The sequence below is a fragment of the Hemitrygon akajei genome, chromosome 13, assembly GCF_048418815.1.
Source record: "Hemitrygon akajei chromosome 13, sHemAka1.3, whole genome shotgun sequence".
In the NCBI taxonomy this organism is placed as follows: Eukaryota; Metazoa; Chordata; class Chondrichthyes; order Myliobatiformes; family Dasyatidae; genus Hemitrygon; species Hemitrygon akajei.
Genome location: NC_133136.1, coordinates 45,837,798 through 45,850,647, shown reverse-complemented (window position 1 = coordinate 45,850,647; position 12,850 = coordinate 45,837,798). Strand labels below are relative to the sequence as shown.

The 12,850-nt window shown below is 38.2% G+C and overlaps 1 protein-coding gene across 1 annotated transcript in view; it reads left to right on the top strand.

Moving 5' to 3' along the window:
* Positions 1-12,850, top strand: part of adamts6 (ADAM metallopeptidase with thrombospondin type 1 motif, 6) — a 256,947-nt gene that overhangs the window by 212,918 nt on the left and 31,179 nt on the right. The window contains exons 18-19 of the mRNA XM_073064545.1: positions 5,971-6,051; positions 6,634-6,797. Of these exons, the coding sequence (XP_072920646.1) occupies positions 5,971-6,051; positions 6,634-6,797 (245 nt within the window). The remainder of the gene's footprint in view (positions 1-5,970; positions 6,052-6,633; positions 6,798-12,850) is intronic.

Below are 12,850 nucleotides of genomic sequence, written 5' to 3'. Positions count from 1 at the left end.
GTTATTACAGTGGTTGTTATGAGAATAGTTTGGGACTATACATCCAGACACATGAATTCAATCCCATCAAAGCTAGATGGATTTCAAATCCATCTAGTTAAATAAATCTGGAAAATTAAAAAAAATATTAGCCAAACTAATGTAATAATAAATCCATTAGATGGCCATAAAACCCCTCTGTTTACTCATGATCTTATGGGAGGAAATTCTGCCATCCTTTTCTGGTCATAAAAATATAAGAAATAGACAAAGGAGCAGGTCATTCAGTCCTTCATGCCAACTCCAACATTTCTATAAGATCATGGCTGAGTGATTACCTCAGCAACATTTCGCCTTAATATCCAACTATATATCAGCCACTATTTTCATTGTATTCAACGACTGGGCCCCCAAACCACTTTTTGGTAGAATTCCAAAGAAAATATTTCTGTCCAGAATGGTAACTCTCTTATTTTGAGATACTGGCTCCTAGTTCCAACTTCTGCAGTCAAGGAAACCGCCATCTTCGTATCTTTTATCAGTTAAATCACACAAGGATGTTGCTTGTTTCAATGAGTTCACCTTGCGTTTGTTTGAAGACAGGTTCCTTAATTTCATCCTTGAGGGACAAATCTGCCATCAGGAATCCATCTAGTGAAACTTCATTGCATAATCCCCATCATAACTATCTCATTCATTAGGCAGGAAGATCAGACCAGCAAACAGTCGTCTAGGGATTTATATAACTGCACTGAGACATCTTTACTGCTATTCAGATCCTCTTGCAATAGAGGCCAGAATCTATCTATCTTCTTAATTGTTAGTTTTTTACCTACACAATGATTTTTGTACAAAGTTCCTCTAAGTACTAATATCTTTCAATTTCTTAGTCAATTTCTGACTGTAGATCATGAATCTATTATAACCAAGCCTCCAAATGAATCCAGGAAAAAGAACATTAAATTAGCTGGACAAAGGTTTATTTCCTATCTATGTTGTTCTTTATGAATCACAGAAATTATTTCATAGTAGGAGCTATTTGATCCATCATATCTATGCCAGCCCTAAATAATGTTCTGAGCCACTATGAAATGATTATGTTGTGCATTTAGACATATTTATGGCAATTCAGGTGAACATTGCTCAAGTTTCTGTGCAGACTTATTAAAGTGCCCCTATGCAACCTGCCATTTTTTTTTCTTTTACTAATTATGCCCCTTTAGAAGAATAATGCAGGCGGGGGTAATAGTGTTGATGGAAAGTGATTAGCAAGAATGGATTGTGCAAGTGATCAGGGTTGACCAAGGGGTATTACAGTATAGAAATAAGTGTGGGTAGGGTGGGAGCTACAAAATGATTAAAGCAGATAATGAAGGATTTGACAAGATCATCATGAGAAATGAAGAGATGATGAGAGGATAGGTGTTTGTGGAGGTGAACAACTGAATGGAGGGCACTGAGAAAGTCTACAGGGAGGATGTATGATGTGGAAAGTGACTGATTTTGTGTGGACGAAGGAGTAGCTTAAGGTTAACACATATATGGAGGCATAGTGCTCAGTACCAGGATTGGGTGTGAAAGTGTTTGAAGGGTAGATGGATTCAGGATCCTGATGCCAGATTTGGATATGCTCATGTGGTCCTTTGTGTACTAATAAAACAAGCCACAGAGGCACAGATATCTGCTACTTGGGCCCCAAGTGAAATGCATGGGCTAAACAAACATGAATGAAAGTTGTGGATCTAGGTGTTCAATTGTGTGCTGCCTATCAATTGACACCATTACATAGCTAATGGGTTCTCTGTGCATCAGCAGTCAGACCTGTAAGAAAGATTGCAAACTTTGCAATGTACATGGTTATGTTCCCAGTTTTTATTATGTTTTTTTTATCAAAATGGAATTGATTTTTAGGGAACTGCACCATAATAGCGACATTTGAATTAATTTACTCACTATGATACAGAAGGTGGTTATTCAGCCCATTGAGGTCATGCTGGCACCCAGCAGAGGAAAACCATGTCTATTCTCGCTCTTGTTTCCTTATAACATTGTAGCTTATAGCCTCTTGCATGCTTGTTAAGTCTCCTTTGAGTCTTCAGCCACTTACTTACACTCAGGATCATTTATAGTAGCCAATCAGTACATCTTGGAACGTGATTGGAAATTGCAGCACCCTGGCAAAACTTGTGCAGTCACAGAGACAGCATGTAAATTCTAATCGGCATCTGACACAAGTCGCTGGAACGTGAAACAACAGAATCATCACTGACATGTTTCATGAAATTTGCTGATTTGTAGCACAGTGCAGTGCAATGCATATAAAATTACTATACAATAAAAAAGTAAGTACTGTATTAGACCATAAGACACAGGAGTAGAAATAGACCATTCAACCCATCGGGTCTGCTCTGCCATTCCATCGTGGCAAATTTATTATGCCTCTCAACTTTATTTTTCTGTCATCTCCCTGTAACCTTTGACAGCCTTACTAATCAAGAACCTTTCATCCACCACTTTAAGTATACCCCAATGACTTGGCCTCCACAGATTCACCACCCTCAGACTAAAGAGGTTCCTCCTCATCACTGCTTTAAAGGGCGACCTTATGTTCTGTATCTATGCCCTCTGGTTCTAGACTCACCCACTACAGGAAAATTCCTCTCTACATTCACTCTATCAAATATTCAATAGATTTTAATGAGACACCTCTTGTTCTTCTAAACTCCAGTAAGTACAGGCCCAGAGTCATCAACCACTCCTCATACATTAATACTTTCATTCCTTGGGAATCCTGCATGAGGATTCCCAAGTCCCTTTGCACCTCTGATTTTTGAATTTTCTCCCTGTTTAGAAAATAGTCTATTTCTTTAGTCTTTCTATCAAAGTGCATAACCCTACACTTAATGCACATTACATTTGCCACTTATTTGCCTATTCTCCCAGTCTGTCTTAAGTCTTTCTGCAGACTCCCTGCTTCCTCAACACTTGTCCACAGACTTGGCCACAAAGCCATTAATTTTGTCATTCAGATCATTAACTGGCCTCCTGCCAGTCATAGTTTATGGTTCATGGACAATTCTGAAATCTGACAGCGGAAAGGAAGAAATTGTTCCTAAAAAGTTGAGAGTGCTTCCTCAGATGCCTGTACTTCCTCCCTTACAGTAGTATTGATAAAAGTGCATGTCCTGAATTGGGAGGGTCCTTAATTATGTCTTCCTAAGGCACCGCCTTTTGAAGTTGTCCTTGAAATCGGGAAGGCTGACTGGCTGGCTGAGTTTACAACCCTCTGCAGCTTTTTCAGTCCTGTGCATTGTCAAGAAATTATTAACCGAAACTGAGACCTAAATATATCTGTAACTCTCAGATTTTGAGATATTTGTTGTCTGAAATATGTACACAATTACAAAGCTAGAATAATAGCTGGCTGAGCAGAGTTGAAATGATTAAAACAGCATTTGAAACGTGATGCAGAAATAAACAAAGCTTTCTGTAAAAAAATATTGATATTCTTTACCTTTTCTTAAATTTATAATCCAGAAAGGATGCTGCCCTGACTTCTAAGGTAGACTCTAGTGACATCACTTGCTTTGAGAAATCAGGTGTGCTTTGCGTCTCATACCATCAGTCCTTTACAGTTTTTCACTATACACTGAGAAGTGTGCAGTGAAAGCAACTGGAAAACAGTCAGTGATTTTTAAACAATTGAGATAAGTCTTCATAAAGAACCCAGGCCTGTCCAACATATTTTGAAACTTTTATTACAAATATCTGATGGTGGAGTGTAATAATTGCTGGCTGAGTGACTAATTATCTTGGCTATGCAAACAACTTTGTCCTCCTAGCAGATGCAATTGAAGTCCTTTAAAACATAGTTAGTCAGAAAACAAGAAAAAATGAGTAATTAATACCAAGTAGATTTATTTTTAATTATCTAGTTTAATAATAAAAACTGGAACAAGCTTATCACCTAATCTACTTACGAATATTGTGCTCAGAGAAGTGTAAAGAGCACTGTAAGATTATCTAGTAAAATTAGATTTTTTGAGAAATTATTAACCAAGGCTGTGACTTAAATAAATCTAATGCTCAGTGTTTGGAAATATTTGTTTAGTTGAAACTCACGTGTAGATCTGGAATATTAACTGTCTCAGTGGAGTTGGAATATACTAAAGATATCATAGATAATACATGATGCAGAAATATATGAAGCTTGTGGTAAAAATTATTAAAATTGCTCATCTTTTGTTCAAGTTATGGTAATTCTAAGTATATATCGCTGTAGTACCCGTATCATGCCTTATTAGCAATGATTTAGTTTTGTCATTTGTGGAGGCAAACAGAGACATGGGGAACTTTTAGGGCTGGTGCAGTAGATGTTTCTCCAGGAGTAGAACTAAGGAAAAAAATAGGAAGACATTCAAGTAACAATGGTGCATTTCGCTTCTTTGTAAAATCATGGAATTGTATATTGTGATTTGTCTTAGCTAAAGTGTGCCAGCAACATGTTACATCGTGAAGTCGCTGTTAAGTCATATGGATACAAGAAACAGGAGAAGAAGAAGGCTCTCTGGCCCGTGTAGCCTGCTCTGTCATTCAATAAGATCATGGCTGATCTGGCTGTGGGCTCAGTGCTCCACCTTTTCCCCATAACTTTTAATTCCTATACTATGCAAAAATCTCTCCAACTATATCTTAAATATATCTAATGTGGTAATCTCCACAGCTTCCCTGGGCAGAGAATTTCACAGGTGCAGTACTCTCTGGGAAAAGCAGTTCCTCCTTATCTTGATCCTAAATTACTCCCCCAAACCTGGTTCACTAAGGATACTGCTTGGATGAGAGGATTTGTGCTAAAAGGAGAAGCTGGACAAATGGATTGCTTCTCTGAGGGGATAGCTGATAGGTTTATAAAATTATTAGATGGTCTCTTAAATAACAAATTCAAGGGCATAAGGGTGAAACATTTTTTTAAACAGGTTCTGCTTTGTTGCAGCAGGCATTGTAACCTAACTAATAATTCTTAAAAGAGTCATTCAAAAAACATTGACTCATACTAATATATAGACCAGAAGCAGATGTAGACCAGATGACTCTTTAAGCCTTCTCTACAATTTGATAAGTTTATGGTTAATGCAATTATTTACTGAACTCTGTGTTCTTGCCTATCCCCAGATATCCATTTCTGCCAAAAAATGTCTTGGACGTTTACTTAATGTCATACTGTCTGACTTTTTCAACTTGCCTTCAGGTGCTAACATTATCCATTTAAAATGGATTGAGGTGCTAGAAATTCAACCTCTAGTATAGAGTATAAAGTATAGGGACCCATCATATAGAAAAGCAAAGTTCACAGGTACTTGAAATCTGAAATAAAACCAGAGAATGCCAGGAGATACTTAGAGAGTCAAAGTACGTATTGCATATGACACATTCGTTGACGTATAAGAAAATGAGATTCAATTTCTTGTAGGCATTTACAGGAAAATAAAGAAAATTAAATTGAATTTATGAAAACAAAACTGTACATAAACCATCTCTGGAGTCAATGAAAGAGTCAACATTTAAGGTGGATGACCCTCTATCAGAATAGGACCATTATTATGACTGAAAGGTACATTAGCCATTTGGAAAAGGTTTACTTCATCACAGAGATGAAGGGTGTCGTTGGGAAGAAGCTGAAGAAAACAGTTTGATGTAGATTAGTAATTAAAAATTCATTTAATGGAAGGATACGAGCACTGACTACATTGAGGTAATATCTCTAAAGGATGTTTGGCTTATTTTGTCGCTGTTCTTAGTTGTTTTAACATTAGAACAGCATTCAGATCAAATTCTGAGGGTAAGCTACAATAGTAATTCGAATTTCAGTTAGTATTTGGCATGTGTGAAAATAAATTACAGAAATATTTTTTTAAATAAAAGGAATCATAAAAAATTTTTGGTCTTTCATCTCAGATGAATTAATTCAGGATTCAAACTTTATGCTTTCAGGATACATGGAAGTAGTTCAGATTCCAAGAGGCTCAGTCCATATTGAAATACAGGAACTGGCAATGTCAAAAAACTATATTGGTGAGTGTACATATAGAGATAGGTTGTTTGTTTAACTTTGTGGAAGTCTTTCTTTGTAAAGATTAACAACTGAGTACCAATCTTATAAATTTGAAGTAAACTAATTTTTAAAAATGTTAAACTGATTTGCTGAAACAACTTTTAAGCAGTAAAATCAAATGCAAGACATCATATGTTGGAAAACTCAAATATAAATAGAAAATGCTGGAAACACTTTAATATCACAGGCAGGACTGTCCTGTATCTATCTATCTGTCCCCTCTCCCCTCCCCCTCCCCTGCCCCACTCCCCTCTCCTGCTCCCACCCCTCCCCCTTTCTCTCCCCCTCCCCCTCCCTCTCTTCCTCCCCCTCTCTCTCTTTCTCTCTTTTCCCTCCCCCCAACCACTCCACCAATCTTTCGCACCCTAAATGGATGTTGTCTGATCTGCTGAGCTTTCCAGCATTTTGTGCAATTTTAAGTTGAGCATATTTTGTATAACGCACAAAACACATGCATTTGTTTTTTTTTCTTTTCTGTGTTTCTGTTTATTTTATTGTGAAAGTTTTGCTTTACGAATAATTTGAAACATTTTTACTTGTAGCTTTGAAATCTGAAGGTGATGAATATTACATAAACGGTGCCTGGACTATTGACTGGCCAAGAAAATTTGAAGTTGCTGGCACAGCTTTCCATTATAGGAGACCTGCAGACGAGCCAGAGTCTTTGGAGGCATTAGGGCCCACTACAGAAAATTTAGTTGTCATGGTAATTTATCTAAAAATCTGCATTAATTTACTCTTCTCCCATTTTTCTGTCTATTTTCACCCTGTACTTCCTTTTCAAATGTATCACTATGGGCATTATCGTAGTGCAGCAGGTAATGTTGATGCTCACAGATCATGGCCTGGATTCATCTTGATCTCCAGTGTTGTCTGTTTGCCCTTCCTTCCTGTGCCCATGTGAGTTTCCCCCAGGTGTTCATCTCCTACTTCCCAATGATTACTGGCCAGTGGGCCAATTGGCCACTGTTAGTTGATGCTGGTGCATAGGTGAGTGGTAGGAAAATAGAGGTAGAATGGACAGGCCTGTGAGAGAAAATGGGTTGCAGAGAAATTAGCGGAGAGTGAAATTGCTCTGAGGACTGAATGGGTGAAATGGTCTCCACCTACAAAGTAAGAAACTGTGAAAACATTCATCTGTTAAGTTTTATGGATGTTTACTGTCCGCTTGTTACTGATTGCCTTCAGAACAAGCAACTGTTAGCAAAAAATGATAGCCACATCAGACCCCAACCTATCCATATTTCCAGACCCTAGCTGGAATTCTGGTGAAATTATGCTTTATAGATCAAACTATGAATTATAAGGAAAGCTAACATACGTAGTTCATATTTGTGCATATTTTGGTGCCCCAGATTAAATCAATGTAAGAGGATCAACTGTCCAATTGATTTGCATAGTTTATCTGCTCATTTGTCAATATTCTCTCGGTACTGCTGGAATATCTATCCATTTAAATGAGTTTGCCCATCTTCAGTTTGCTTAACTTTATTTCAGTATTTTTGATTATTTATTTGTATTTCATATTTTATTTTAAATATGTTATTATTTGTAAATAATTTCAAGCTACTGAATTGTCTTTTAAATGTCTGACTACCAGAAGTGCTTAGAAATTGTTACAAAGCCTTTGACAGATTACAAGTTCAGATAGTGAGCCACGTCAGGATGAATCTGTCTTTGCATATGTGCAGGAACTATCTGGTTCATAGTGTAAAATTGTATTTTTGTCCTCATGAAGATAAGAATTACTACTTTGCAGGAGCAGAATAATTTTACATCATGCAAGAGTTCATAGATTAATAAATGTAAAGTAATTTGCAGGTACTTTACAGCGGTATTATCAGGCAACGTTTGCAAGCCATGCGCATGGACTCTAAATATGAGCTCGGTTCAGGAAATTAATACTCTAACATTGGCTAATACTCGAAATGTGTTAACTTTGAGATGTGGCAGACATCAGTTTCAAAGCAGTTCTCTTCTTCATTTTGTGGTGTTTTGCAAAATTGTTATTGTGAAAATCGTGGGAACTGCTCATTTTTGTTTTTGGATCAGTTGCAGTAATTTAGTATGACCAAAAACAAGCACAAAGTTGATGATGTGTATTTCAACTAAATTTCTAACATCTCTTCAGTTAATTATTTTTGATTACTTTTAAAAGGTTGAACATTCAGAACTGCCCACACCTCATGCTCAATCACTTGGAAGAAATGATGCATCACCTGGGTATGGAAAATCCATAGCTGAGGCTTGAGTGGTGTAACTGATTAGTTGCTCCTCTATTGGGCTAAGGCAGATAAGGGACTAGATAATGATTTTTAGTGTCACAGAGCAATATAGCATAGAAACATGCCCTTTTGGTCCATATCAGTCTGCTAGTCCCAGTTGATAATCTCATTTGTATTTTGGATGGAAGACAAACTATCGGGACTATTGGAAAGGATGGAATTGGGGGAATCCATATCCTTTCCCTTCCTGGTAATCTCTGGTCTGCAAAGAAATTAATAAATGGAAGGGCTGAAGTGCTTGCCCTTAGGCTATTGCAGAATTTAAATGGTGATCAGTTTTAGAGCTCTCAACTATCTATTTTCCAAGAAACGTCAGTCTTTATATTGAAGGGTAATTCCTTTCACTGAATCCTTCGTTCTCCACCCTGCTTTCCGAGCTCCATGCTTCTATGATGAAACCGTTCAGCTAAACCCATGAGGAGAGAGTGTGCAACAACAACCAGTCAGGATTTCCAGTCTGGCACCCTGGCCTTTCATTGTGTCCTAACGTGAGAGGCTGAAGGATATCAGGGTCCACAAGCAAGTGCACATTTGGGAAAGCTTTTGTCTCTTTTTCTACCTTTGTTGATACTCACTGAATCATATTCTGAAGTCTGTCAGCCCTTTAGCTGAAAGTACTGTGTGCCCTTCAGAGACTATCAGCTCAGGAGACTTGGAAAGTGAGCCTGACATGAGTCATTTGGTGACACGTCATTTACTGTTGGAAGATTCAATGATCTTAGGGTACTTTAGATCTTAGGGGTCCTGTGTATAAAAAAAAAGCTGGACATTATTGATTGGCAGTTGTATCAGGTGCTGGCTGGAATGGAGGTTTTCATTAGCTTAATGTACAGTTCACTACAGAATTGTTAGGCAACACAATGGCCTCTGTACAGCATATGGCAGCTCCAGGGAGTTCTACAGCTACAGCACCCCTGGTACAGTACGTGGGGGGTGTTTTTCTCTTGTTTCAGTGTTCCTGACTAGTTGCAGGCAACCCATGAGATTGGGTATCGTTGATTTCTTTGAAACAGTTAGTTCTGTTTTCCCACCATTCAAAAATCATATTGTGCCGGTGGTCCCATCAGTGACAACAAAGCAGTAATAGCTGAGTTTGCAGTAATTCATCTGATCTGTGATCCTCAATAGCCTCTTCAGGCCATTCCATCTCATGGTTTACCTAACAAGAGATGAGATTCATGTCAATCTCTAAAGACTCTTTTACAAATGTAGCAGACGGACTGTTTTGCTCGAGTACTACCCAGGAGAAGTAGAGGACTAGGTGAAGATAGAAAGACAATTGCAGTAATGTGCCAATCACAAACCAGGGAAAATCTGCAGATGCTGGAAATCCAAGCAACACAACACAAAATGCTGGAGGAACTCTTGGTACATTGCATTGACTACACTCCTTTCGTAGATGCTCCAGAATTTTGTGTGTGTTGCTGTAATGGGATTTACTTTCAATAGACATATCATGCCACTTAGAATTTTCTGTTAATATGGACCTATTCTTGGTAAGTTAAAGTTTGCTGTTGTGTGTTACAGGAATGCAAGGGTTTGTGGTAATAAGTATTTGCAGAAGTAAGAAAGAAGATACTTATAGAGCTGCTAATGTGTCATTGCCTTGTATTGGAGCTATTAAAATTTTTTTTGGTAATTGGCAATGCTTTACATCACTCATCCTCTTGAATACCAGCCTGCCCTATTAATCTAAGGGCACCAGCTTCACCAAATGCCAAAAACTGTTTTTTTGCTGTTTACAAGCACATAATGTGATCACAGTAATTATCTCAGAATGCATCACGGTATCAATTTTCAAGCCATCATCATTGGAAGCATAGCTCTTCTGCCTATGCCACCTTGCTAAATAAAAAAGTGCTTATCAAACTTAAACACAGTTTGAGATACAGTTGCTGACAATCTGAAATACAAACAGGAAATGCTGTAAGCATTTTGTAGGTCAGGTGGTATCTTTGGAAAGAGCAACAGAGTTAATTATTCAGGTCAAAGACCGTCAGAATTGATGTACCATAACATGTCTTCTTTATTTACATATTTACTCATCTGGCTTGTTTCAAATTATGGGCTGGAATCTGTCCAAAGAAATGAGTTCATACCCATAACAGAGCCTTAAAAATCTCAAGTTCCAAGTATGGAGTGCTCTCTACGGAGAGCACATTTAGGAATTTGCACATACTGGTTAGTAGGTATTGCAATACCTTTTTGTAACTAGAACATACAGTAGAGCATTTCAGCACAGTACAGGCCCTTCAGCCCACATATTGTGCTGACCTTTTAACCCACTCCAAGATCAAACTAACACTTCATCTCACACATAACGCTCAATTTTTTGAAGGGTTCATATAAGCCTTCAATAAATGAATCATTTTAGAAAATGTTCAAAAATTATAAATATTTTTAAAAACAGTTGAATAATAACATCCTTTGTAAGTAGCATTGTAATTGTAACCGTTTACTGTCCAAACTACTGATGTGTATACCAGGTCTACAAGGACTTCCAAACTTATCATCTAATGTCACATATTCTCACAACTGTCTAAGACCATAAAAATATAGGAGCAGAATCAGGTCATTTTGGCCCAACAACCATTTCATCATGGCTAATACATTTCCCCCCTCAACTCCATTAATATGTTTACCCATTTTCTTGCTTTCTCCCCACAACCATTCACACCCTGACTAATCAACCTCCACTTTAAATATACTCAATGACGGGCCCTTCACAATCACCTGTGGCAACATGTTCCACAGTTTCACCACTTTCTGGCTAAAGACATTGCTCTTCATCTCCATTCTAAATAGAGGTCCCTCTATTCTGTGGCTGTGCCCTCTGGTCCTAGACTTCCCCACTTTAGGAAACATCCTCTCCACATTCTCTCTATCTAGGCCTTTTGATAGGTTTCAATGAGATTCCACCTCATTCTTCTAAATTCCAATGAGTACAGGCCCAGTGCTATCAAATGCTCTTCATATGATAAGTCTTTCATTCTTGGAATCAGTCTCCTGAGCCTCCTTTGAATCATCTCCAATGTCAGCACATCCTTCCTTAGGCAAGGGACCCAAAATTGCTCATAATACTTCAAGTAAGGACTCACCAGTGCCTTATAAAGCCTCACCATTCCACCCTTTGTTTTATGTTCTAGTCATCTCAAAATGAATGTTAATATTGCATTTGCCTTCCTCAACACCAACTCAACCTGCAAATTAACCTTTCAGGTGGGGGGGGGGGGGGGGGGTTCCAAGTCCCTTTGTACCTCGGATTTTTGAATTTTCTGCCTGTTTAGAAAATAGTCTACATTTTTGTTCCTTATACCAAAGTGCATGACCATAACACTTCCCGACACTGTATTCCATCTCACACTTCTTTGCCCATTTTCCTTTTACAGCCTTTCTGTTTCCTCAACTCTACCTGCCCTTCCAGCTGTCGTTGTATTGTCTGCAAAGCTGGCCGCAAAGCCATCAATTCCGTCATCCAAATCATTGACGTGTAACTTAAAAAGTAGTGGTCTGGACAACAAACCATGTAGAAAAACACTGGTTACCAGCAGCAAACCAGAAAAGGCTCTCTTTATTCCTACTCTTTGCCAATCAGCCAATTCTCTATCCATGCGACTATCTTTCCTGGAATGCTATGTGCTCCTGTCTTGTTTAGCAGCCTCATATGTGGTACCTTATCAGCGGTCTTCTGTACACAACATCCACCATTTCTCCTTTGTTTATCCTGCTTGTTATTTCCTCAAGGTTTAGCTGGCACCAAGCCAGCATGAAACACTTTCTATGAAAATATTTCACTGTTCTTGGGTTGTAAACGATCATTTGGTGCTTCCTTTGGCAGTGAAGATAATCATTATGTATTGTGTTATTATCGACGGGATTTAAACAGGTAGCACAGCATGCTGTGTGCCAACAAAATGTTTGCATATGACATCTTGGGCACGTATGCTGTAAGTTCACCAACCCTGCTTATCAGATTCAGATTCAGTTTATTTGTCATTTAGAAACCACAAATGCAATGCAGTTAAAAAATGAGACAACGTTCCTCCAGAATGATATCACAAAAGCACATGACAAAACAGACTACACCAGAAAATCCACATAACGTTTGGCAATCCCCAATCCAGAATCCGGAGAGGCTGCTGCGTATTAATATCGCGCTACCGTCTTAGCACATTATAAGATAATGGCAAGCCTTCTGCTTGCTATACCGTCCACCAGCTAACACTGTTTCTAGAGTAATGTTGACATGGAATCCCAGGCTTTAACTGAATGTTGGAAAGAATGACAATATCTGACCAAATCCAGATAATATGACTTAGAAGTGCTGGAATCCCCATATTTTATTTTTGCTTTCCTTATGGGCCATAGAGATAGCAGAAAAGGTGGTGGTGTGGGTTAATATTCAGGCAATATTGAGGGGTTATTGTCATGCATCTTGCAGACACAGAGTGATGTTAATGGAGCAGAATTAGAA